The sequence below is a fragment of the Manduca sexta genome, chromosome 11, assembly GCF_014839805.1.
Source record: "Manduca sexta isolate Smith_Timp_Sample1 chromosome 11, JHU_Msex_v1.0, whole genome shotgun sequence".
NCBI lineage: Eukaryota > Metazoa > Arthropoda > Insecta > Lepidoptera > Sphingidae > Manduca > Manduca sexta.
Window position 1 is genome coordinate 6,679,142 of NC_051125.1, and position 27,956 is coordinate 6,707,097.

The window sequence follows — 27,956 nt, forward strand, 5'->3', positions numbered from 1 at the left end:
TCGGTTTTGAGAAATATCTAAACGAGTCATCCATATTTTCTTAAAATAGCAACCGAATTTGTCGAATTCTAAAGATCTTATAGATGATTCGTAACAACTAACCGACTGGCTTTTTATACAATAAGGTAGTCCGACGTACGCTCTCTTCCTTTTGTACTGCGAATATTCTTTTTAACTGGTAATAAATATATAGATATATTGGCGTCTTTATTGTAATAACTCTAATTAGTCTAACTACATACCTAAGAATCATTACATTAGATATGTATATAATTCTGTAAGACCCCTATCATAACCTATTTCATGAAATGTGTAGGTATATGGAAATATATAGAGTTTAACAAAAAAAAAATGTTACGGTAGAGATACACCCACAGAATCATAATAAAACACACAAGTGGGATAGAAATTGTCTTTATTATATTATTATGTTTACAATGTTTTAATATACATATTATTTATCGTTTAAATAAATAAACTACTAAAACATGCAAATATGTGCTACAAATTGTTTATTTTATAATAACTAATTTTTGAATTATAATACCGATAAAACAAAGTGAATAGAGCTCTAGAGCTGAAAAGAATTCACTTTTATGTAGATTACAGATTACGGTTATATTTTATTTTCATTTCTTATAACCCCTTCAGCACCAATCATTCAGTTTCACGGTACCTCATTTTAAACTAGAGACTATTGTTCGAATATTATGTATTTTAGCAACACTCGAATAATTAGTGAATATTGTATAGTAACTAAATTTCCGCTTAGACCAGGGATTCTTATATAGAGGGTAGCATACTCTGCGGCAGTATATAGGAAGTAATACGCAAAAATAATGGCAGCTGACTGACAAAATTTTAAAAACGAAATAAAGGTTTTTATTAAAATTGTAATTTAATAGAATTGCGACGGCAAAATACGGGAGCTTATTTTACATAACCTGTGTCCATGTGATTGCAATATAAAGGAACGCCATATTTTTGTTTTATGTAAACAGTTATTTTCAAATTGTGAGAAGCATACGTAAAGCATACATTTTGAATAACGCGACGGAATTTCTTTAGCTTTTATAATAGCGGCTACACAGAGATACGTTTACTTGTCTATTCTACAAGAATAATGCACTATGTCACCGTTGGGGTATCGGACAAAGGCGCTTTGGTTGCTGAAGCGTTTCTTACACTCTAGGCACACATCACAGTCGTTTATCACTACACTCTTCGATTCGTGGTACTGTTTCAGATCTTGGAGCTGAAAATAAAATTTAAATTAAACTACCTTTAATATTAACAAATACTAAAGCAAAGAATTACTGCAATAATGCTACTGGATATAAGACTTAACATCTCATGTCTCAGAATGGCGAGCGCAGTGGAATGCCATACAATACTCAGATTAATTAATTCAGATTTTGGATAGTATTTCTGTTTATGTGCGGTCGTATCGCTTACCATCAGGCGAACGGCAAGCTCGTATCGCATTCAAAGCAATGAAATAATAAGATAATTTTTACAATGAACATCGATGGTTAAATTTTACGAAAAACAAAATGTTCCTTTTTCAAATTGTTTATACAATACAATATAGTATTTTCTATACAATCGACGCATAATCAACTAGATATACCAAAAGGTTTCAACCAATTAACTATATAATACATCTATACTTAATTAACTCATATGAACAATTCATATAATACCTGTATATGTTCTGCGTAAAGCAACCCCTTGAGTATTTGCATGCGTCGCTTCTGTGTGAGTTGTCCGTCCAGGGCGCTCTCTAGGAAGTGTTTGAGGCGACTGAGCGGCACAGAGTTCGGCAGCACTTCTAGAGCCTGCAACAAACATACATACACATATTATAAATGCAAAATTAACTCTCTCTTTCACGAATTCTGGGTTATACCTCTAACTGAAGCTTAAATCGTAAGGAAGACGCATACATTATTTTTATTTATGTCACGACTGTAATTCAACGCGGTCGCACCAGCGAGCAAAAGTTAGACATTTGTAATATACTCAAACTCCCAAACAATGTTCGCGGATTTTTATTTTTATTTATTTATGAACAACCCGTAGGAGTAAACACTATTGCTTATATTAAGGTCCGTACGCAACATAAAATCAAAGGGATTAAGTGCACTGCTTTTGAAGGTTATCACGACATGCATTAGAAGTGGTAGCAGTAACAATTATTATTAAACTAAATAAGAGTTATTTAGATTAAGAAATAATGAAATATATTATAATGTTATTAAGTTCAGTTATAGATCCTTTAATCGCTCGATAGATCTTGCGAATTCACGACTTACAACCGGAACACTTTCGCCATGATGCATTTCATTTATTTCATACGTAAAATCGCTAAGAAATTACGTAAGGATGGAAGCCCTGAACACGCGATACCTTCAAAGGCGATATATTGTTGGCATGTTTCTCCAGTATGTTCAGAGCTGTCTCGAGGTCGGGCACGGAGGTCTTGGGGTGTCTCGGCGCGTTGGCTAGAGGACCGGTCAGCACGCCACTTCGCTCCGGATTCATGAGTATCCTCATCAATATCACATAAATGTCTTGATTCTGCTCGTCGGGAACTTTGCTTACGTTCTCGCAGTATTGTATTGCTCTTTCGACTTCACCTGAAAACTGGAACTGTATTAGCCAAAAATATTAGGAAATATTCGGATTTGGTCTCATGTGGTTTTGTGATAAAAAAAAATCAAAGGCAATGACAACGGTAGCGGCAATTCTTGTTATTTTCATAGATCTAAGTTGTTCTTTAATACATATTTTAAATTGATCATGGATTCCATTTCAATGGAGGATTGACTTGTTTATTTCAACATTTGTCATACCATTTATAACACCGTCTCAAACCCGCACCATCTCGTTTCAACATACTGGCAAATTAAATAATATCTTAAGGCGATACCTCAAGGTCCATTTTCATATATTTTGTTTCACCTTTAATCTGGGTAACTAAACAAGTATTGGCAAGTAAAGAATTTAAATTCACGTCTAGTTAGTGATTAGTTCTCGCAGTTGAAGAAAAACGTAAAAATAATTAATAATCATGGATATTTCTGCCTTTAAAATTTCGTCATATTAAATTTTAAAGGCCGAAATATCCATGATTATTAATTATTTTTACGTTTTTCTTCAACTGCGAGAACTAATCACTAACTAGACGTGAATTTAAATTCTTTACTTGCCAATACTTGTTTAGTTACCCAGATTAAAGGTGAAACAAAATGTATGAAAATGGACCTTGAGGTATCGCCTTAAGTAAAAATAAATTATATAAAAAATATTACCTAATATCAACACATATATGGCTAACGCGTGTTCGTGCCTGCCAAGTTTCCCAAATATTATAGCTCTCTCTTCAAACAGGCTATCCGTCGGGAAGTGCAACAAAACCCTCTCAGGCGTGTAGTGCGTGGACTTTTCTAGAAAGGCTAAGAGTTTAGACTTGGTGTGTTGCAACTCCTCTTCGGTTATATTAGCCTTTTTGTTTATAATTTTATCTCTATACATATTGATCAACGCGTCGTGAAAGAAAGGGTTGGTATCGTTCCATGTGTATATCATATGTTCTAGATAAGGTATCGCCAATGCCTCGTGTTCTCTTAGCAAAAAGTCTAATATTTTGGGACGCGGGAAGTTTTCCACTTCTATGTCCTCGGTGAAAATCTTCAAACCTTCCTCTGGATTTTCTTTCAAAATCCAATCGGAGAATTTGAATATCAGATTTATATGCTCAGCACCTGAAAATAATAAAATCTGATTAAATTTTATTTGTTAATTCGCTATATAAGTTCGACGTATTATGTTTGTGCCATCGTAACTTCTAAACGCAACTTGGAAGATGACTTGACCAATAGAGCTACAAACTTTCGCATTTATATTAATACTATGAACTAGATAGTTTTGAAAATCAGTATTACGACGCTTGCAAGGCAAACATATCTAAGCGACAATCAGTAATTTTCTTGAGTAGAGTTTTGATTTAATATGAAAATTCATAACAATTCAACTTTTTATTTTAACATATATAGTCTAACTAGCGACCCGCCCCGGCTTCGCACGGGTGCAATGCTGATACTAAATACACTACAGAAAAACTGTGAACGTTGTATATTGTATATAAAGACATAGCGGCCCGCTCTGGCTTCGCACGGGTATAACATAACAAAATAACAGTATTTCTCCACTATTTTGTGGGTGTTATTATTATAAATATAAACCTTGCTCTTGAATCACTCTATCTATTAAAAAAACCGCATCAAAATCCGTTGCGTAGTTTTAAAGATTTAAGCATACAAAGGGACATAGGGACAGAGAAACCGACTTTGTTTTATACTATGTGTGATGTTATTATAATTGTCCTAGACCTACAAAAACTAGATCAAATGACGTAGAAAATTAGTGCGATTCAAAATATTTATGTAACTCATTTTCGGTATATTTGTCGCTTAGATATGATTGCCTTCCAATCGTCGATTTGTAATATTTACCCAAATGCTGCAAATATTTTTTCGTTTCTCGATAACCTTCCAGACTCGAATCGGGTTGTTTGGCCTGGTCTCGCAGTAACTGCAGTGCTTTGGTATGTTGTCCTTTTGTTTGGTAAAGAATAATAAGTTCGCTATGTTTCCCATGTTGAAGCAATGTCTTTTCCGTTTCTTCTAAACGACAGTTGTTTAAACGCAATAAAGGTGCAACTAGCGCATCGTTTGTCTGCAGAAGGTTAAAAATTAACTCGTGTAAATCTGGGTGTAATGTAAATTAAAGCCTGTAATTTATTTAAGCGAACATGTGACATGTAAATTGGAAATTATCAATTATCTTAAGTATGTATACCTATGAATATCTTTATGCTTAAAAGAACGCATCTATTTGCACGAACTTCAAATATCAGTATTAAAACCCTACTTAAATGCCTTGTAAAAAATAATGACCTGTAAATAACACTTCAATAACGTGGTATCGATCAACTCTAACTGCTGCGTGACGTTCCTTTGACTGGCTGCTCCTTCTTGACTGCCGCTCGCTTCGGAATTCGTTCCCTTGCCAATTCTAGACCGCAACTCCACTAAATATTCTATTAGAGCATTCAAAGCGTTTTCTAGATCTTTGCCTTTCAATTTGTTCTTTTTAGTATCGCTGTCAGCTTTGTTATCCAGTTCCGGGAACAGTTTGATCACGTCTGCGGGGTCCGTGTTCAATTTTATAAACTCTTTCATCGCCTGAGAGTAAGATTTGTTGTCAAATAGTTCTAGAGCGTATAACACTTGTATCGAATGAATCTTCTGTTTTTTTTCTTCGGGTGTACAATCTGCTAAACTCTGCGAATAGTATATAACGAATGATTAATATCTGTATTCATGCGGAGTAAATATTATACTTTAGCGAATAATAATGCACAGGCGATCGATGAATAGATTCTGTGTTGTGCATATCTAGTGAACCCATATTTTAACAGAATATTGTCATCATATTGAAGACTATTAAAAATAAAAACATGAAACAAACAAAACTTAATAAAAATAGTAGACTTTCATGCCCAACAGTTTTAATTAAATTATAATTAATACTTTAATTATAGTTATGGGTCTCCAAAACTGGCACTAGGCTAATTCATAAAATATGCTGCACCCTATCAACGAATAACCTGTTGATAACGAATTTGTATTTAGATAACTAAGTATATAAGCATTATAATAACAGAGACATAATAAATAACACAGAGATAATTGATTACAAGTAAATATTAATAAAAAAACGCTGTAAATTATAACTTACATCTGCCAACAAGGCTATAGTGGCTTTACGATTTTTTATTGCACGTATATGCCGTAGCATGTTGGCACAATCTTACCGTTTTGTATTTACGTGGAAGCTAGAAAATGAAATACATTATACTCACATTTATAAGTTTGACAATGGCAGATTTGCGACTATTTAATTTTACTTTAAACATTTTAGTGAAAGATGAAAGTGGACACAAGTTGGTTGACTGAACGGTAATGAATTATTGTCGTGATTTTCCTGTTATTTATGGTGTTTCGAAATACTATAAATATGATAATGAAGGGGAATAGTAGAGTCAATACTCGGCAATGCTATGTTTTCTAACGTTTTAATATTGCATATTAATTTCTCCTCTATATAAATATTGCTCATCTATATATATAAAAATGAATCCCTATTTTCCTTGGTCACGCCATCACGCGTGAACGGCTGGACCGATTTCACTATATTTTTTTTTGTTGTTTGTTATTGTCAGAAGAAGGTTCTTATGAAAGAAAAAATTCAAAACATTCTAATCTCAGGAACTACCGATTCGAACTGAAAAAATCTTTGTATGTTGCATAGCCCTTTGTTCGTGGAGTGCTCTAAGTTATATATCATCACGCTATGACCAATAGGAGCGGAGCAGTAATGATACATGTTGGAAAAATGGGGACAATTTATTAGTTTTGAGAGCTTCCGTTGCGTGCGCTGCATAAATGGTTAAAGTTATGCAACAATGATGTATGACGGGATTATTCCTCTTAAAAAGTTCTAAAAAATATATTATAAAACAAAGTCCCCCGCTGCATCTGTCTGCCTGAACGTGTTAAACTCAAAAACTACCCAACGTATTAAGATGAAATTTGGTATGGAGACAGTTTGAGACCCTGGGAAGAACATAGGCTCCCGGGAAACTACTACTTTTATAACGGAAACCTTTAGCCTGAAAAACTTTATAACGCGGGCGGAGCCGCGGGCAAAAGCTAGTTTTATATAACTATCAATTGTTTGAAATAACTGTCAGCGATTGACAGCATGCGCGCTGCAAATACATAGTTAAGACGGGACAACGTCGGTCGGGTCTGCTAGTTCGTCTATAAAAATAATCCAGCACACTTTAAAAAATCTGTTTTTATAACTCGGTATTAGTGGCAAGTCTTGTTATAGATAAATTGCACTATTATATTAAACGATGTTACTTATCATACTGTTATAGATTTCAAACGGTAGAGCATTATTATTACTTAACATCTAGCTCACAGTGACGGGTGTAGTGGAGTACAACGCAGTGCTTTGTAATTCAAAATTCTGTCTGGTGTTATTACTGTTTATGGGCGTATGACCGCCGTATGGCTTACCATCGTCATTCAAATGCAAAAAAGCAAGTTAAACACAGCGAGATATTTGTACGACTCTTTATAAGCGTAATCTAGGCTGGCGAAGCTAAAATGTCTGTTTATTATGTCATAATTATGACCCAATGTCTGTGGCATAACAAAATCAGAGAAAATTATAAACGGTAATTTCAATTTTCAAAAAATGCAAACACCACTTATAGACGCCGTTTATCCTAAAATGTTGAAAGATAACATTTAAAAACACTGACATCTTCTCAAAAACACATAATTTACGTATACCGTACTAATAACTCAATATATACGTAGATAATATAACGAGAAATCAAATTACAGGATAAGAGTATTCACTATTTGTTTTGTCATTAATTTTAATTACTCACGAACTTCTGGAATTATTTATCTTTAAATAATCCTAGCAAACCTCCCAACGAACAGTGCCGCAATGTCTAGCTTCCACAAAATACAAAACTGAATAACCATGACATTAGCACACTTCTCAATACTCATAGATGTTTTGCGCTACATTATTTATAACTTTTATTTATCCTTAACTGTATTTATAACACAAACATTAAAGAGGAAAATGGCAATGACCATCTGTGAAATACAAATAATTTTATAAAACCGTTTTATTATCTTGTACTCTGAATCCTTGTTTAATAAAAACTGTGTTGTATTGAAAAATTATAGTTTAGCAAACAATATACAATAAGCCAAATTAAGCCAAATTTAATTATTGGCTTGTGTAAAACCACGTTTTGTGATACACTATAATTGAAAAAAAATCACGCCGAATTGATAACCTCTTTTTTTTTGAAGTCGGATAAAAATTAACATAATTTTAAGATGCTTGTCTTAAAGTTAATTTTGAAAAATACTAATCTTTTTGCACTTCCCAGTAAATCATAACCTGCTCCAAAGTAGGGTTGGCGCAACTATACAAGCCCTTCCGAAACAATTCTACGCTCGGTCTTCAAAAACAACACCCAAGCATGGGGAGACATTAGTCGTGGGCCAAGGCACGCAGTGCAGTATGTTTACCTCTTTTTGGCATAACACATTGAGGCCGAAAAGGGCCCACGAACATTTCTCTACATATTCCCCTCTGCCCATCCTAGCAGTTCCCATCATTCCCTATTCTTCAGGGCCGCTACGGTTACCGGGGGTCGCCTGTATCCTGTTCGCAGGGTAGCGTCAGTAAAACCTGCTGAGGTTCCCTCAAAAAAAAATTCATCGCGCATATATCAGAATGGAATAACGTTAACGTTTTCTGGTGATATCCACTATGACTAACAATAAGTATATTTGTATAGTTCTTGTTATCATAGCGGTCCGTAAAGAGACTTGCTAAATTTTTCTTCCTTTTCCCTTATTCTCCTCTGTTTTCTCACAAATATCTCATACGCAGGGATCACGCAGTAATTGCAGCAACCGCCAATAAACACTTATAGCTATTTTTTAAAGACTTACCGTTAAATCTATGGCTATTTGGAACTGTTTGTCTTTTAATAACTGCTGCCTTTGTTTGGTGACGTCGACGGAGCTCAAACACCACACCTGGCCAACAGAGGCAACAAATATCAAGCCTCGCTTACATCTGAAATAAAACAAAAGTAAAAATTTATGAAGTACGTTTGGATAATAATGACGTGGTATAATGGCACTGTTGACATCCTTGTATACAGCAATAGGTCGTCTCTGCCTGGGTAGTACGTACATTAACGAAGGTAACGATTTGATGTTGCGCATATCGGCTTTAGAGTGGTGCGGGTCAGGTGTTCACCCGGGCGCCAGATCCTTGGGAGAACGCTGAAAGTCCTCGGAGGGCGCCACAGCTCTGAGTCGATGCTTTTACTGTGCTTAAATAGCACTATGAGCCGCTTTTAATAAATCATCCGAATCATAATTTCTGTTTCAATCCCAAGATTCAATCAAAATAAGTCATTTATAAGCATTTCACAAAAACCTTTAATCTGATTGGTCCCTTTTCACAGTCGATAGAAAAAGAGCGATTAGGATGGTTTATTGAAATAGGCGGTAAATTAACCTCGCTATAAAATAACTTTTGCAAAATAAGATGTTTGGAAACAGAAGTGATATTTTTTTTTTTACTTGGACCTCCCAATCTGCTGGGGCCATCCTGTTGTTGCATTTGTATAATAAACCATTCACATCTTAAACTTACCTATACATCAGTCTTGCTTTATTCAAATCCACTAATGTCTGTATGAAGAGTGCTGGTTCCACAGTCTGTACAACTATTTGATCTTGCAGGAGACCTAACACGAATGGTTGGTCCCACACTGAAAAAAAAAACATATCTCATTAGTGGGAGAACATAATTAAATATTATATATCTCCGGAATAAGTTGGAATTGCGACCTACATCATAAAATTATAGTTCGAAAAATTGGGATAAAATAATTATATTTTTATAAATAAAAATAACAAGGTCAGTTAGTCAAGTTTTGCATAGTTCAAATGTAGCATGGTAATAGACTTTTTGAAAATGGCGATCTGATTTTATAGTCACTTTTTGTTTTGTATCTGGTATTATAACTCGACATTGGCAAAATCACCGATAAATAAACGGTAGCAGCCATAACAGCCAAGAAGAAGAGTGTCAGCATAACTAACTTCTAGCAATTACAACTTATATTAATGGAGTAGTTTTGTGTCTTACTTACCAACAGCAATAGGTGCTTCAGTCCATTTAATGGTCTTTTTTATAACAATATTCTCTGATTCTTCCACAAGGACAGATGTTTGGTCGCGCCCCAGAAGGAATGACGGTTCAGAATACTTAGCTATAGTCGGTTCCAAGGATTTGGAACTGCTTGTTGGGAATAATTCCTTTGGTTTTCCATCAGAGGCCTAAAACAATAATAATATAAATATGTTTCCTAATTTATTTCCAACAATATTATTGTATATCTATTTTGCTTTAATAGATCTGTGCAACCATATAAATCTACAAATCATATTTTGTACAGTACTTTATTATTAATAACAGCTTTGAAAATATACAAGTAACCTATAAGTAAGTAATGATTAAAGACCGTATTATATGCATTTGCATATTTTTGCCATGTTTTTGCATATAATGCCAAAAATCATAGAATAGTGCATATTTTTGGTTTACTTGGCGCTAATTGATTACTTCTTTTCGTTAAGCTAACTTAAAATTAGAAATATAATGATTAATTGTTGCCGTTAAGAGTTATTAAAGCAAATAAGCTGAAAAATAACGCAGGATTTGTGGCAAATGAACTTTTACCACAAACAAAAGTGGTAGCTCAGCATCCAAATTTGTAAAAAAAAGAGATAAGCCCAATTTACTTCCTGAACCTGGAAATTGAACCCCTAGATATCAGCTTGACAGTCTTACCATGTATGCAATACATAAAACTACCCAAGCAATATAGCAAGGTTACGAACATGAATAAAAATAATTTGTTGATTTGTTTAATATGAATATTATGTTATAATTTGTCACTACATACAAATTGCATGCTGATTTCAATTAAATAAACTAAAAAAATTGTTTCCTTTCATGAATAAAGTTACATATTTTGACGTACTGCATATTCAAGGTTTTTTTTATTTTAAATAATCCGGTCTGTAGTTATGATGCATGACACATTTACATAATTCTTTAATTATAGTTTGACTCCTAATTTAACGCCTTTAAACTATAAACAAAACAAAAATAAAAGCTTATTAAAACTTACATTATACAACATGTACTCTGATTTGAATGCTACACACAAATACTGTTGTCCCCAAGCCATGACCTTTGGCACATCAGGGACACTAAAATCCAACATGTGCCTAAATTCTCCATTTTTACCATTGAATATTTGAAGTTTTCTTCGCACAGCAACACACAAGCGAACATCGGAAGTTGTCTCTCCACTAGCTGATGTGATCAACTAAAAAAATAATAGTAAATAAAAATAAAATCTTTGATACAATTCTTGCTAATTTAATTAAGATTAGGTGTTGCTCATGAGTTCACCCATGTGATAAGCTTTGCCCTACAAAAGTCCCTAAATCCCTGTAGGGGTTCATAGCGCCAGTTGCAAGACCCCAGCCTATCTAATAAACTTCTGATTAAAACCATTCTTTATTTCCCATGGAAGCAAATATACCTTTTGTAGTGTACTGGCTGGTACGTTTTTCTTAATATAATGTTTTGTTTCAAAGAAATGTCAGTTTGTAAATAAATGGATTCCGAAGTACAAACTCAGAATATTATTTCCATGTTTTCTGGAATTCTACACCTCTTGTGCCAATTTTTTTCCAAATCTTTTAGATTTCTGAGATTACTTCTAAGAAACACCAAAACTGTTTTATAACATTTTCACATTCATAATATTAGTAAGATAAGAAGTAAGATTGTAATTATAAAATAAAAAAAATACAATTAAAAATATGTTAGTAACTACTTGACATTTTAATTAGCCAAAAGTATTTGTAATTTACACAAAAGTATAAGTACCTTATTATCTAATGCAAATAATGATGCACCCTTGGTTTGATCAAATGTTTTGACCAATGGAAAATTGACTCCATTAGTGCTGTATGTGGCCACAATAGAATCTGTTAAGCATATCAACAGGTTCTCATCTGCAATGTAACAATATAAAATATAATATAGTTTTTCCCTACAATTAAATAACAAGCAAAAAGATGGACACAACTGCCCAAAAAGAGTAACATCATCTAAACTCATCAACCTGATTCATAAATGCCAAGTTTGATAATGCTAAGTATTTACATTAATAACAATATCCCTCAATAGAAAATTTTAAAATTTTCTTACCTTCAAGATATAGTAAGACTGTTGATAAGAGTATAGGTATGTTAGAGGTCTTCATAAAATTAAAAAATTACAAATATTAATTAGCATTAGAACATATTGGGATAAATTATTATTCAATAATTAATTGTTTATAACAAGGCAAAAGTAATTATGGGAGAACACATTTATAATTTTTATTATTTTGGGTGTATTTAAGGTATATTGCTGACTCACTATTACAACGGTCTATGTTATATTTGATTTGCGAATTCTATGTATCACATGCTTCTTGCGGCGATAGCCTAGGTGGGTGTGGAATGGACTGCCAAGACGAATGTCCGCAGGTTCAAATGCCAAGGGCACACACCTCTGACTTTTCTAAAATCATATTTGTATTCTTTGTTAATTTATCATTCGCTTTAACGGTGAAGGAAAACATTGTGAGGAAACCTGAACATCTAAGAAGTTCTCTATAGGAATTTCGAAGGTGTGTGAAGTCTACCAATCCGCACTAGACCAGCGTGGTGGACTAAGGCCTAATCCCTCTCAGTAGTAGAGGAGGCCCATGCTCAGCAGTGGGCAAGTATATAATACAGGGCTGATATTATATTATTATACATGCTTCTTAGTCTTTTTCAGTGAAATTATCTGATAACTGCAAAATATAAATAAAAGTGGATACATGGATAATTGTTTTTTCTCATCTTTGGCCAACATGAAAATTTTTAATCTCATCTTTGCAATATAAGTAAAAATTAACATAGGACATTGTAATAGTGAGCCAACAATATAAGCTAACATAATAATTTACAAAAAAAGGCTGTTACCTGGGATGACTTCAATCTGCTGTATGGGCTTCTTACTAAAATTCTTCCTATATCTTAACAGCTGCACTTCATACTTTTGGTTTCCATTGTTGACAGACAATGAGTACATCAACAAATGCCCCTGTCTCGTGCCCAACAACAAGTTATTATCTGAAAATAAATGTGTAGGCGTTTTTTACCATAATAATAAATAACATACATTACTACACTATTTTAGACTTTATATACAAATTTGTTTATAAAAAAATTAGCTGCTCTATCTATCTGCACCAGAGCTACTATATAGTTATCAATACCATTCAGAGAAGAGAAAAATTAAATACAGACAGATGTATACCCACTTTTCAATTACTTCCATTGTCTAGTCTAATTGAAAGGACTTAAAATTATTGAAAAAGCAAGTATGAAAATAAATAGGATGGAAGGATAGGATAGGTAGGATGTCAGGAGGTACAACTACCTCTACACGATGATTATGTTCTCAGCAATATTATTCAGATAGTGTTCAGTGTGTCTGTATCTAACTGTTAGAATTCATACAAACAACAAATATAAACAAAGTAGTAAGTATGCAGCAAGCTTTTTAAGGCCAGTGACGACTGACAACACTCCATAATTTAGCTCATTGTGTAATGTTTATAACCAAGTACTATATGTTTTAAGCCAGTTTATTGCATAATCCATTACCATTTTATCTTCTATGTGGAAGGCGAAATACACATCCGCAAAGATAATCCACTGTGGGTAGGTATACATACATACAGGCAATGTCAAAATAAATTGATTTCTTCATACTTCTTGCAAAGATAGGTTTTCTAATTTGTTAAAAGGCCACAAAACCTTAAACCTGCCATAATACGCCACAAGTACAAAATGCGATTATCCTTTATAATATAGGCAATTGTGATTCTTTAGTTTAAGTAATAATTGAAATATCTCACCATAGGCAGCAATAGCCTCGATCTGCACGGTCGCATTGAGAAGGTGGGATACTTCGTAGGCTTCGTGCATTGTTGATAATGAATCACTGAGATGGAGTATAAACGTTTCAAAACAACAACTCCCATAACCTTCATACAATCATTATAAAGGCGATCGTATATTAGCGTAAGAAATAATTACTTTTTTTTTATATTGCACGTATATCTAACATTATAAATATTTCTAATTCTTATTACATGAACAAACAAATTTATTTTTATTCTCAAATTCAAACATGTAGTCTAATTTCAGATAAATTTTGTAAACCACGGAGTAGTCAGAACACATTTGACATAAATATTACACGAATAAACACTGATCTTAATGATCAATTCACGTTAACAATCAAGTAGCTTTTTGATAATAATTAACACTTTACCAAAATCAGGTGAAATTATAAATGAATCTGTTATGTCAAGTGTCAAATCAAAATGACAATCAAATTCAAAATTGACAAGTATGCGGTGTTGCCAGATGTAGTTCTAAAATCTAGAAAACCATAAAAAAATATTGGATACCAAATCTTCAACTTTTGTAATTTTAAAATAATTATACCTGCCCTGTATTAATTCTCTACGCTGCTGCGCACGGGCCTCTTCTACTACTGAGAGGGTTTAAGCCTTAGCACGGGTTGGCCGAATTTTGCTTACGAAATGCTTATAGAACTTCTCAGATCTGTAGTTTTTCTCACGATATTTTCCTTCACCATTTAGACAAGCGATAATTCATAAAGAATACACACATAACTTCAGAAAAGTCAGAGGTGCGTGCTGCATACCCTAGGGTGCAAAACGTGAGTGGATGGTACCCACGTCTCTTCTTGTTGTACCACGCCTTTAACTCCCCGGAACACGACGTGAGGCATCATTCCGAGTCCGTGTATAAGCTATGCCGTAGTCAAACAGTAATCGGTTCAGTTAATTATGCAAATTGAGAATGTGGATGGCTAATTCTCCTGCAGCGACGGCTTGTTACAACTAAACGAGGGCCTAGCAAGACGGGCACCCACGAGTGTAGAGGGTTCAGATACACTTACAAGACTCCATGAAATGACTCACGATGGAATGTATACATCAATGGTCTGTGTATACCCAGTAGTGATGTAACGAATGTCATTTTTTGAACATTCGCGAATGCGAATGCGAATATCTGCTACCGACATTCGCGAATGCGAATGTTTAGTTTTTGTTCAAATTTGGCGCCAATTTTCTATGATGATTATCTAAATTTTATTATTATCTAAGATGATAATTATCGAAACATTAGAAAGTTATGCAAAGACTGATAAAAAAATTATAGAAGAATTTGTTTTTGTTTCTTTCAATTGCTTTTAATTTCTTAGTTGCTAATGTGTTACAAGTTCTAATGAGAATTACATTTTTAAGCTTTATTAAAGTAAACGAAATCATTTTGTTTATTTTTAAAGTTTAATATTCCTCTACTCAAGTTTAATTACTAACTTAAAAACATGGTAAAAATAGTTAATTAATTGGTATGTTTTAAGAAAGAGAGGTATTTTTCTTTGAGAGTCTATTTTTTTGTTTGTTTGTTTAGACTATATTTATAGTTTATTGTAGAAGAATATTGTTTTAGTTTAGATTTTGATTTTATTAACCTACTATTACACACACACACAGTATTACGAATATTATCTCGGAAAGGGTATGCAGAGGCGCAACCAGGGCACCCACTTTTCGCCAAATGTGTTCCGTCTAATAGTGTGACAAGGGCGAGCCTATCGCCATGTCGGGCACCAATTTCACACTCCGGGCAAAGTGATATTTGGGTTTTTCTGCTCAGTGTCAACTGAGCAGAAAAACCCAAATATCATTTTGCCCGATCCGGAATTCGAACCCAGGACCTTAGAGCGCTGCCGTACCGCACATGCAGTAGAACTATGCCACCGAGGCAGTCTACTATTTAATTATCTTCAAAAAAAAATTTTCTGATATTGACATTCGCAAAATATTCGCAGAAATTTTGCGAATGCGAATATCCAAAAATATGCGAATATTCGCGAATGCGAATGCGAATATTCGTTACATCACTAATACCCAGTATCACATTTTTCCCTTCCAGATATAGGCAAAAGTGTTACCATACCCACATTTCCTATCCATCCAAATGTACCTCACCAGTATTACGGCGTTTACTTCTAGCAATTATCCAAACATAACTTTGCATTCATAATAGCATGAACAAGAAAGCAAACTTCATTCTGAATCGTATTTTATTACGTTAAATGTCTTTTCGTCTGTTGCAGCTACATGGTTAAAATAAATAAGAGGATTGGGAGCAATATTACCATGTAGCTATATACTCGCTAGCTTCTGCTCACGGCTCCGCGCGCGCAAAAGAAATTTTCCGAGATGAAAGTACAGTTACACATTCTCTCGGGATGGAAAGTAGCCTATAACTTTCCCAGGGTCTTAAAATTATGTCCATATCAAATTCCATAAAAATCGATACCATACAGACAGACAAAATAGGGGACTTTGTTTTATAATATATATAAGATTATTCAGAACTTTTTCATCAGGGGAACAATTCCGTCGTACATAATATTTGTTGCATAACTTTAACCATTTACTCAGCGCATGTAACGGAAGCTCTTAAAAAGAATAATTTCTGTCTCGCTTTTGCAACATTTTTCTTTAATGCTCCGCTCCTTTAGGTCATAGCGTGATGTTACAATATATCCTATGTCTTCCTCGATAAATGGGCTATCCAACACTGAAATAATTGTTCAATTCGAAACAGTAGTTCCTAAGATAAGCGCGTTCAAATAAAGCATCAAATTTGAGCTTTATATAATAGTAAAAATTATAGATAAATCTGACTTGTATTGTTATAAATTGATCTGGAAGGACCATTAAGAGCTATTGTACTTAGGTTATCAGGTAAAAAATAAACTTCCAAATAGTTTTTTCCCATTTATTATGCTTCTCTACACTGCATAATATTTTGAAATTTACTTATAAAACTATAGGATAGGTCATGGTGAATGTTGAATTAAAAAGCCATAATTGCTATTCATTTAATATTTACTTTTATAATTATGTTATTTTTCATTCATAACTAACAACGATATGGGTGTTACGACGTATTCAAATTCAGTAAAACAAATATTAAAACAAAATACAAATTTCACTCACTATTAAATTTAATTTTACAGTTATAGTAATATGAAAACTTTACTTTAAATAATTTATATAAGTCATAACTCCATTTCGATCTATGTTTTTACGCGAAATTCTCATGTAGCAAGTGTGCTAGCAAATCGTGAAAGTGAGAATTCAGTGGGATAAAAGACGTTCAAACATCGCTTCGAACATTCAGGTCACTAGTTTGTCTTATAACTTTTTACACAAAGGGTCTTTAGAAGCAACGTCGATTACAAAATTCATATTCATAGATAGACTTAATAAAAATATGCGTATCTAAACTACCGTGTCTCTCTTACTGAGGTCGCAGCGGCCGCGCTGAGGCTCCGCGCCGAGCCCCCCGCCCCCGGCCTCCGCGACGCTCCAGAGTCATACCGTAAACATAATTATAATATATTTACACGAATCATAAAGTGTATCAGCAAACCAATAGCCTTAACGACGACAACTAAGCTCCACTATGTGTGATTTGAAATCGATGCGCCGAGCGCTTCTCTTAACGATACAATAATTTATAAGTAATTAGCAAGTACAATGGTACATAATATGCAATACAGATGTATGTAAGTTTATCATCCCATGATCGAGACCGGTATGTAACTTTACGTCAACACTTCGGAATAAAACATTTACAATCATCGATGAATGTAAAAATATCCGCGACATGTCAGGACAGCACAGTGTGTTAAGTTGCAAACGTTAAATGTATACTCTACCGATCCAGAAAAAACATTTAAAACACAAGCTAACACTACATGTTGTGCAATAGATTATTTGCAAATCTGCGCCTTGGTCCAAATGAGATTATACATAATGTTCATCATTTGCAACTTGTATGTATTCACGGCTGCCTCCCTTGCGTGTAAGAGTGGTGCATTGGGTAATAACATCACACCGACCAACACCAACAGGCTACTTCTATATCATGAGTAAAACATTTGTTAGTCTACACCTAATTTGTATGCCAAATCGAAGTGCAAAATGAAATTATTTGAATACTTAAAACTATGACAATGAAATATAGCATTACTTTATCATCATTTCCATAAATGACTACTAATAACCGTAGTGTTTTCAATGACAAATTTTATATAATAGAAATATCATTTATTGAATATAGAATACAATATTATCGAAAAACTATTTCGTTATCTTAGGACACTGACAGTACTATTACGTAGGTACAATACACATATCCAGCACTGGATAAGACAAAGTAAACTGCAAAAAGGAAAAATTCTAAGACAGAAGTAGCCAAAAAATCAAATATCTATATGCAGTAAATCTAAAAATTTATATTCTCTGAAATATGTTTATACAAATACATTATATTCTGAGATATTATCATTATAAATTATCTGAGAGATCAGTTTATACTAGTTATAAAAATTTACAAGTATGTTTTCTATGTATGCAAAAAAACAATCCATCTGCTAAGGAGTTTTATCGTTGAAATAACACTAGGCATACGTTTCGTACAAGTTTCTCGAGTTAGTGATACGACTCCAACAATAAATACACTAATGCACTACTGAATATGTCTTCCCTACTTATTACACGGCCCAAGCAAAGGTTGCGTCGTACTTCTCACTAAAGTATCACGCGGCTACCTCAGGGCGACTCCGGCCAGGCGCAGCGCCCACCTCGCAGAGTCGAAGCGACAGCGGACGACATCGCGACGTGGAAATCAAACAAAACAATTTATCCAGACGATAATCTGTCGTTTACCGAACGAACGTACCGAAACTCGCGTTCAAGGTATGTACACAAGGAGACAATTTGAGCTTACAAAAGTACAAAGTGATCACACGGCGGGTCGGAATCTACGGCGGATCTACCCTCCCGCCGACTATGGCGGCTCAAGCCCTCTGCATCCCCCGCCTGCCCCTCCTCCCCGTCGGCCCCGGCTGCGGAGTGACGCGGTCAGTGCGCGCGCGCGCCGGACGGCTCGGGCGCGGCGCCCGGGCCGGCGCCGGCCGCGGCCCCGGCGGCGCCGGCCGCGTCGTGCGCCAGGTCGGGCGGCGCGGCGGCGGCGGGCGGCGCGTCGGCGGGCCCGGCGGCGCCGCGCGGCTTGAGGAACTCGTTGAGCGAGGGCTGGATGCTGAGCTCGTAGTCGGTGAAGTTGAAGAGCGGCGGCAGCGGGCGTCCGTTGGGCAGGCGCGCGGTGGGCTCGCGCAGCTCGTCGAAGAAGCTGTGCGCGCACGCCTGCAGCGGCGACAGGCGCGCGCCCGGCGTGTACTCCAGCAGCCGCGACACCAGCGAGATCGCGTCCGGCGGCGTGCACGCGCGGAACACCTGCCGCGACACAACCGTACACGTACACACCTCGCACGCCTCACACACCTCACACCACACGTCAACTAACTATTTACATTGTTAATGGTTAACAAACGGACGTTACAGTTCGTGATGCGACATGACGATGAGTGACACCGCGTGATTGAGATTGCGTATGACGCCACACGACCGGCTTGTTTTCCAAAGCTAAGAGTGACGTGTTGTAGCAATAATTTTATGAAGTGTGAAATCTAAATAATCTATAAAGAATAACGAATAAAGGAAAACAAACCGCACGAAAGTGGCACGAGAACGAATGCACACTGAACACCAACAAACAATCATTTTGCGGTAAGAAACAGCGTCAACCGATTAGTTGTGTTTCGACTTTCTAGTCATAAATTCATGCCAAAGGCAATTTCATAAACTCTCAATTGCGAACTATTAAATGCCCTCATTTATTGTTTATAATACCCATAAAATTAATGAACTAATATTTTTATCCCATAAAATTACAACAACTATTGTGTTCATATAAAAATATCTTGATCGCGACTCTCGATTGTACTTATTTCCATTTTAATTTGTATATTTTCAATAAAACTGTACATGTTTATTGAAAAAGCCAATGAAGGCATTTAATTTTTAATACGGTGTTGTCTTACTCGGATGCGCTGGTGGTCAGTGGCAGTCTTGGGCATGGTCATACGCTCCAACATGTACTGCAATGACGCGCGCCATTTAAACACCAAGCATAAATGACTGCTAGTTACTAAACCTTCCACCTTTTTCAAATAAATTTTCTGTCCTGAACTACCATCTCAGACATCGACCGTCCATCGTATAGACCTGATATATAGTCTTTATTATTGCATTTTGATGACGTGACGAGAATACCACTACCCTGATGGTAAGCGATACAATCGTTTATATAAAGTAACAACAACATATAGGACTTTAAATTATAAAGTACTACGCGGCACTCCACTGCGCTAGTCATCTGAGACTTGACAATACACACTACAATGCGTTGAGTGGCGGTAGAAATAGACTTTGCGGTGGTATCTGTCCTAATGGCCACTTGCAAACGCAAGACAAAGACCTACCACCAGTAAAATAATAATGTTTGATTTAAATATGTCAACTACCTGTGCGATGAGAAACCAGGGAACTGCATTATGATTGGTTCTTTTATCATCATTACGATTAACGTAATCATAGAAGTAGAAACACTATTTTTATTAGTCACTTCTCAATGTTAAATAATAATATTTATTAAATCACTAATGTCGAAGTATTTACGGTTCACACAGTTGTTGACGCTGTTCTGTCTTGAAATATTGAACGGTGACTAATTCAGAGGTGTTTCCGAAAACTGATCGCTTGTTACGCTACGTCTATACGCTGTATGGCCGATGCTTTGAGATAACTTTATACTAATGATGTCTCGATGTCAACAAACACATGGGCGTGTCGTGTGACATTACTCACTTTATCTACATAATATTAGGATAATATTTTAAAATAATTATATGATATTTTAACCGAAAACTAAGTGACTCAAAGACAAAAATAATTTGCAATATCACCCTCTAACCAAATTTTACTTTTATAAGCGCCAAACAAAATAAAAATAATATAAATAATGAGCTCTCAATGTCCTTGTAGGACATATGGCTGCGTGATTTGAAGCGTCAGCACAAATGAAAGAATATATCTAAGTTAATATTCGACTGAAAACTGCGCAAGTAATGATTCAATTGTGCGTATATAAAAAATATTGACACTTTACCTTCGCCCAGGGGTGGCTCTTGATTTGAGGGAATTTAAATTCAGTGTAGTTTGGATTCATCTCTCGTATTTGTTCTCGTGTCGGTGTGCCTAATACCTGAGAAATAAATATATTTTAATATAAACCACAATATCATTTTAGCTGTTGTTTTTTTAGTGCATCATTAAAACAAATTAATATTTTTATTCGTTATTACTAGCTATGGCGATCAATCAGCTCTATGAAAATCATAACTTTAATATGTTAGTTGATTTGTCAATTTCAGGAAGCAGATAGTCAGTGCCCAGACTACTTGAAAATGTTTTCACATTTCAAATGCCCTATCCATCTATAATTTAACAGAACTATGGGCGAAACATAGTTACAAGCATATGAACTAAACTTATATGTAAAAGTTACCTTGATGATTTCAACGAGCTGGTCGACCCCGGAGTCTCCAGGGAATATGGGTTGCCCCAATAACAATTCGGCAACGACGCAACCAGCACTCCAAACATCTGCGAAAGTATTTACTCGCTATTTACACTGCAATCTAGTTCATATAGGATTAACAATTGAATCTAAACTTGATTGCACTTAAATGTCTTTTTAGCAAGAATTTCGTGTAACATCCTTGTGGCCTTAATAGTCTGAAAGCGAAAGGTAACTAATGCTTCAAAGGACTATATAGCACCAATTGACCTCAGTACAAAAACAATATATTTTAGTGTTCAACAGTGAATCCACTATTGAAATAGTTTAAGACCTCTATGCACATAAGATTCAATTAATGGATGTAGAAGGAAAGAGTCCGTATGCGTTGCTAAGAACGTCCAGCCTAGGTCACTTAAGGAATAAATGGTGTTTTGTTTAGTTCAAAATGTATTCTGAAATACAGGGAACAGTGAATCTTTGCTATGAATAGTTATTATTCTAAGAAGTGTTCTCTTGGCACTATTATTAGTGTACTAAATATAATATCTTCATCATCATTTCCCTTCGCCTATTCCAGTCCAAGGTGAGGTCGGCGCTACATATTTTATTACGCATGTTGCAGGTCAAATTAATTTAGCTTATACGTCCAGTCGTTAACCCATCATCATACTCTGGACGAGCCAATCCTGCTATCAGGTAACTACCACACCACCTGGGACGAGATGACGACTAAATCGAGAAAATAATTATTTACCGATCTTTGTGGTGTAGTCAATGGCGCCGAAAATGAGCTCCGGAGCGCGATAGTACCGCGAGCAAATATACGAGACGTTGGGCTCGCCGCGGACGAGGTGTTTCGCGGAACCAAAATCACACAACTTCAGTACTCCAGTCTTCGGGTCCAGCAGCAAGTTCTGCGGCTTGATGTCCCGGTGGCATATACCCAGCGAATGGATATACGCGAGGCTTCTGAACAACTGATACATGTATAGCTGAAAACAAATGTGCATGTGAAACAACTGTTCATACTGACTGATTAAAGATCACATTTCATGGTAGGTATGCTGCACATATAAAACCGCATATATTTAATTTATCACTACTATACGTAATAAATGTAACAAACATAGATTCTAGATTTCATTTTACTATAATTTAGATTGATTTGACATAAATTAAACTTTCCTTATGATATTCGTAACGAGTAGTTGGAAGTGGTACTAGAACACATAATGTCTCATAGAAACTATCACGGTCCTATACAGTAATGAAAACTAACCATAACAGCGACAAATCATAGTTTAAATTATAAATCATGTCATGCGAGTTTTCCGACATCGAAACACTCTCACAAAAATAACATGTCCCCAGGAAGGAGATCACACCTAGGACATCGTTGGTTCACATTTCACAGCTTATGTATGCTCCACAGCAAATTGACTCTTACGTTTGTTAGAAATAAACAATTGAGAAGATTTCGATGGAATTTGACACACGGACAAACCATGTCCTGGATCAACATAGGCTACTTTTTATGTCGATGATTTGCTCTCATGGGAATTAAAGGAATTTTTTATCCTGATTTATTAAATAAATTGAGCAGATGTGTTCAATCTTTGCTCCATCTATCGTGCACAATGGTTTAATGGACTTTTATACTGGGAAACGATTTTCACACGGACGTTGCGGAGAGCAATACCAATAATAAATAACATAATTCCAACATTTGCCGCGTCTATGGAATGTAGCGGCTTATATTTTGCAAGCTATAACACAAAAAAAATACCTTTATAAAACTAATGGGTATGGTTTGTTCATCTTTGGAGTAGTGACGCGCAACTTTGTACACGGTCTCAGGTATGTACTCCAGCACCAGATTCAGGTACACTTCGTCTTTCTGGAAGTAGAAATTGTACTATTAAGAGTTATAAAAACGTAAAACTCCTTGGTGATTGTTACAAATAATGTTTGTATAAAGTAAGAGAAATTCAAATATACAATAAGTCATATAAAACATTCTACAGGTTGAAATGTAATTGTGCTGTCGATATTGAATATACGCCTAAACTTTAAAGTGTATTGTTACTATTATTGAAGTTAAAATGATATCTTATTTGCCCTATATTGATAACTGATACGAAAATAGACTAACATATTTTTATAACAAAAGAATATGAAAACAAAATGGTGCAATGAAATTTTAAAATATTGCTTTCAAGTAACAAAATTCAAATAAGCATTCATAGTAATGTTGATTCATCGTACATTTAATAGGAACACAAGTATTGAGAATTCCCGCACACATTATAAAACAAATCAAAATATGAACCCAAACCTAAATTACTATAAACGTATATTTTTTAAATACTTTATATTCTTAAAATGATTGGAGGATATTAAATTTACGTATTAAGCACTTGTATCGTGTTCAAGTTCAATTCTCAAAACGAAATTCCCTTTGAGAAGAAAAGTTTCGATATAAATATATGGACTAACAAATAAAGAATTCCAAAAGCACGTTATGAGTGCAAATAAATTATATACAAATTTGGCAGTGAAACGCTAAGCAGTATTGTGTCTAAAACAAAAACATGACAAGCGAGCGGCAGTTAGAAACTAATACACACAACTTAGATGGTTCGAGAAACACATTGGATTTTTGATGATGAAAATACGAAAAAAATCAAGTACATTGTGAGCTTTGTTTTAAAAATTATAAGCTCATGGCCGATAGATTCACAGCTCATGATAATATGCTTAACACCTGGACTCGATTAAATATGCACACGGTTTGAATGCCAGTTTTTGTTACCGACCAATATTTTATGTCTCATTGTAATGCTCAAGTTTGGCAAGCACATTCAGTTAGGCATCATGAATATGATTCAATATGAAATGGCGTGATCACATAAGAAACACCGAACACCAAGTTTTATAGAAACACACATGATTTATTGTGGAATTGTAATAATGAGCTAAACAAGAAGCTTGGTTAGAGACAAAGGACATCCTAAAACCATGTACGAATGTATGAATTTGACCTCTAGTTATTTCGAAGTAAAAATATTGTTCGGTAACTGCAGTCAAATTTGGCAGACCTAAATGTGCGTTAGCACACTAGCGCAAGAATCTGATTGGTTTATAAACATACTGCGACATCAAGTGACTGCATTGCGTTTAACAGAGAGCTCACTGCTGCGGGCACTGCCGCCTTCCCCCAAATAAAACACACAAAATAATATAACCCTTAATATAACGTATTGCATACAAAAAACAACTTCAAATGCATTATATAAAATAAACACAAGGTAAATATGCCAAACTGGAGATATCTCATACTACGACGACAAGTTTAGTTTTCCTAATCAGTGTACTAGATACGTTCTTACACTTTATACATTATAGTCATTGTATGTATACCTAGGAGGGTAATCACAATAAAGCAAGCAGGCGATTTTAGATATCGGGTTACTGATACATAATACAGATTAAGTATAATCGTATTTAAATAAATGCGTAATGGCCATTGAATTTCCAAAAAAAGCTACTATTTATAAAAAGCTAGAAACGAAAATACATATATTTCAATGGACAAAGACGTTTCCAATACATGCAAGGAAAGAGATATCTCCATTCTAGTTCAAACATCATTTTGCTAATCTGTCTCGACACCGCAGTTACTTTTTAAAGCAACATTTCCATTAACACATCAGTTGGCAACGCTTCCATACTTACTATTATGGTTTAGTTGAATTGAAAGTCTTTACTTCAATTTTAATAAAAAGGCGCATAACAAAGACCAATTTTATTTTCACGTTGGATATAAATAAAAATAATACTATATAGCAACGAAGTCAATATATTGATATATGAAATTATTATTATCCAATACTGAGGATGGCGCTGAGGGGAATAATGAATATGACGCGAAAAACCTGACGGCCTTCACTTGTTACTATGGTACTCTACGATAGGAAATATGTCACTCAATAACACTTGTTATCAAACGTTTTGTTTTGTCGATTTATGTTACTCGCGGTGCGGAAGCGATGGCCAACTGACATTGTGTTATCGTCCTGCAAATCGTTACTTGACAAAAATAACTACGGTGTGGGTGCCATTAGTATAAATCATGTCAATAATTATGACAATGATATTTAAACTATGACAATGGCTTAAATAAGGAAGCGGCTAATAAATTTAACTGAAATGTTTAAAATCGTTATTTAGATTTACCTTTTCTCCACTGGAGTAAAAGAAGTATTTCAATTTGACAATATTACAATGCTCCAGTCGTCGCATGATTTGAAGCTCTCGGTTCTGGAATTAAAATAATTATTATTATTATAACCTCGACTTGCAAATTTTTACAGCTAGTATTACTCAACATTACACTGAAAGTTCATGCAGACATGATAGACCACACGTCTATTTTACTATTTACTGGAAATAGAACATAGCAGTCTAATATGCCTAACGCCATTTAAACAAAAATTAAAATGGCATGCAAGAAACAATTACACAACAAAATGCGGACGTCCGCTAAGAAAAATAATATGCACGTTATTTCTAATTTCATTTAAATTTAAAAGATTGAAATATAATAAATCTATGAAATTGCTCTAACATGATCGAACTGTTCACCGTTCCTAATATATCCTATGCTTTAGCATAATTTGACTTACTACTTATCACTCTGAAACCATAGTGGCTAGTGAAACTGTATAAAATATGCAATAAAATACGCTACGATTAAGACTAATATTAATTCTTAAAAATACAATGTCTTAAAACAATTGTCAACATGAAAAATTTACAGAAAAAAAAATCATATTTTTACGTACAATAGACAACTCACCTTAAACCTTTTGTCCTGGAGCACCTTTTTGATGGCAATGAGCTCGCCGGTGTCGCATAATTTGGCCTGGTAGACGACGCCGAAGCTGCCGTTACCGATGAGTTTCATGTCGGCATAGCTCACCTCCTGCGGCCGGTCGGGGCCCTGCCCCGGCGTCGCCACTACAGTCGTCACCTTTGAGCCGTCCTTGCCTGTAATGATATCATTGAGTTGTTAAGATTTATCAAATTAAATCAAAAGCAAAAGACCTAAATGTATTTGCCCGTTTCACGTTTTATGGTAAACATTTTATACATATTAGTAAAAAAAGTATAATTAGTCCTAAAGCTGATTGCAAGAGAAGAACGAAACTAAGTTAGTTTAGCTTAACTTGCGTATTTATGAAAATTACACATAGGAGATAGCTTTGTTCATCATATAGTATACGCTCTGCAGACAAGTATCAATAAATTCAGTAACTTAGCTTAGTTTTCGGTCTGCATCCCGCAATAATAATCGATAAATATTTTAATTCTATCATTGACCCTATTCAGCACCTATGTGGTCATTGTTTCTCAAATAATATTTAACGTGACATAGCAGTGACCAGTTAATTATTTAACGTTGAAGAATACTGATTATTCTGTGCCGCAAGTAGGACACTGCCATAGATGACGAAGCATAAGGCTCAGACCCTGGCGAGAGATGGGGTGCGGGGGATAACCAGCTCTGAGCCGTGTTTTGCATATCCCATGGTAGGTAATAACATGCATACAATGTAATTTTTGTTAAACGATTATCAAAGTGAAGTTTCAAATCGGCGTGGGCGCGTAAAACTCTTGTTACGCCGCTGCGATAATTATTGATAAGTTTAAATTAACTAGTTTAATACGAATTAATTGGCTACATTATTACACAAGCAACACACCGGGCAAATTAAAATATTTAAAACCTGCCATTTTTAATTATTTTTATAATTGCGCATCCCCGTCCCAGTAAAATATTATAGTTTTTAATTCATACTATAAGAACCTATTTCGAGACAAATTGCAACTGAACAGAAGCAATAAGTATATTATTCGAAAAAGAAAATATGCTCATATTAATTAAATTAATAATTAATGATCAAGATTATCAAGCATGTTCCCTTTCTGCGTTTGATTCTATTGGTTTCAAGAATTCGAATCGATCACACTCTGTAGTCTCTACCTTACTAGTTACTAGGCAGGTACATACGTACCTAGTAGTAGTACGTAGTAGAAGTACCTACTAATACGTGCGTCAATCGATGTTTTCTTCTCGAAATAGAACACTAACATTTAAACATTACAATCCTATTAGATATCATTAATCTAATAACCAGGACGTAAATATAATTCATATTTCATATACAACCAAGATAAATATTTTATGAATGCAAATCTTTCTTTATTTTAAAACTGCGTTATTGAAGATAAACTCACTTGTTCAGTTACTAGCAGTTTAATGGTACCGTGAAAGTAAAAAACATGTTCAAACGGCATTTTGAAAGGCCTCTCTCTAATGCAATTGAGTAATGACGTAAATGAATCCAATTCATAGCAGCTAATACGTGGCATGAGCAAACGTAAGCGAACGATCGTACAGAAAAACCCTGTCCATTGTAATTATCCTAATTAAATTAATCACACATCATCCTCAACAGTAATCCTACATGATATACAATA

At 34.9% G+C, this 27,956-nt stretch overlaps 2 protein-coding genes across 9 annotated transcripts in view; both read right to left on the reverse strand.

The window, feature by feature from the left end:
* Positions 1–619: 619 nt before the first annotated feature.
* On the reverse strand, positions 620–14,194 carry LOC115442350 (vam6/Vps39-like protein). The gene is made up of 13 exons (XM_030167364.2): positions 13,727–14,194; positions 12,786–12,935; positions 11,656–11,783; positions 10,886–11,086; positions 9,842–10,028; positions 9,340–9,457; positions 8,625–8,751; positions 4,962–5,348; positions 4,518–4,740; positions 3,315–3,767; positions 2,410–2,639; positions 1,704–1,838; positions 620–1,255 (listed from the first exon to the last, which is right to left on the reverse strand). Exons 1-13 carry the CDS (start codon positions 13,794–13,796, stop codon positions 1,100–1,102), a joined length of 2,565 nt encoding a protein of 854 aa, XP_030023224.2. The 5' UTR covers positions 13,797–14,194; the 3' UTR covers positions 620–1,099.
* Positions 14,195–16,789: 2,595 nt separating this feature from the next.
* Positions 16,790–27,956, reverse strand: part of LOC115442364 (glycogen synthase kinase-3 beta) — a 30,663-nt gene continuing 19,496 nt past the window's right edge. For 5 of the 8 annotated variants that reach the window (XM_030167408.2, XM_030167415.2, XM_030167444.2 and 2 more), the window contains 8 exons: positions 26,272–26,462; positions 25,650–25,733; positions 24,565–24,624; positions 23,200–23,310; positions 22,168–22,405; positions 21,399–21,496; positions 21,000–21,095; positions 16,790–19,225 (listed from right to left, as the gene is read on the reverse strand). In XM_030167408.2, coding sequence (XP_030023268.2) covers positions 18,854–19,225; positions 21,000–21,095; positions 21,399–21,496; positions 22,168–22,405; positions 23,200–23,310; positions 24,565–24,624; positions 25,650–25,733; positions 26,272–26,462 — 1,250 coding nt within the window. In that variant the 3' untranslated portion in view covers positions 16,790–18,853. Of the gene's footprint in view, positions 19,226–20,999; positions 21,096–21,398; positions 21,497–22,167; positions 22,406–23,199; positions 23,329–24,564; positions 24,625–25,649; positions 25,734–26,271; positions 26,463–27,956 lie in introns of all 8 variants that reach the window. The other 3 variants (XM_030167424.2, XM_030167452.2, XM_037437385.1) reach the window with 2 other exon arrangements.

What these genes read in the sequence shown, in the direction of transcription:
- LOC115442350 (XM_030167364.2), bottom strand. Translation starts at nt 13,796, where the DNA reads ATGCACGAAGCCTACGAAGTATCCCACCTTCTCAATGCGACCGTGCAG. An exon ending in AAAGCAAGACTGATGTATAG is followed by an intron (nt 8,752 to 9,339) that starts GTAAGTTTAAGA and finishes GTTTTATTTCAG; the next exon opens with ATGTAAGCGAGGCTTGATAT. An exon ending in CATATATGTGTTGATATTAG is followed by an intron (nt 2,640 to 3,314) that starts GTAATATTTTTT and finishes TCCAGTTTTCAG; the next exon opens with GTGAAGTCGAAAGAGCAATA.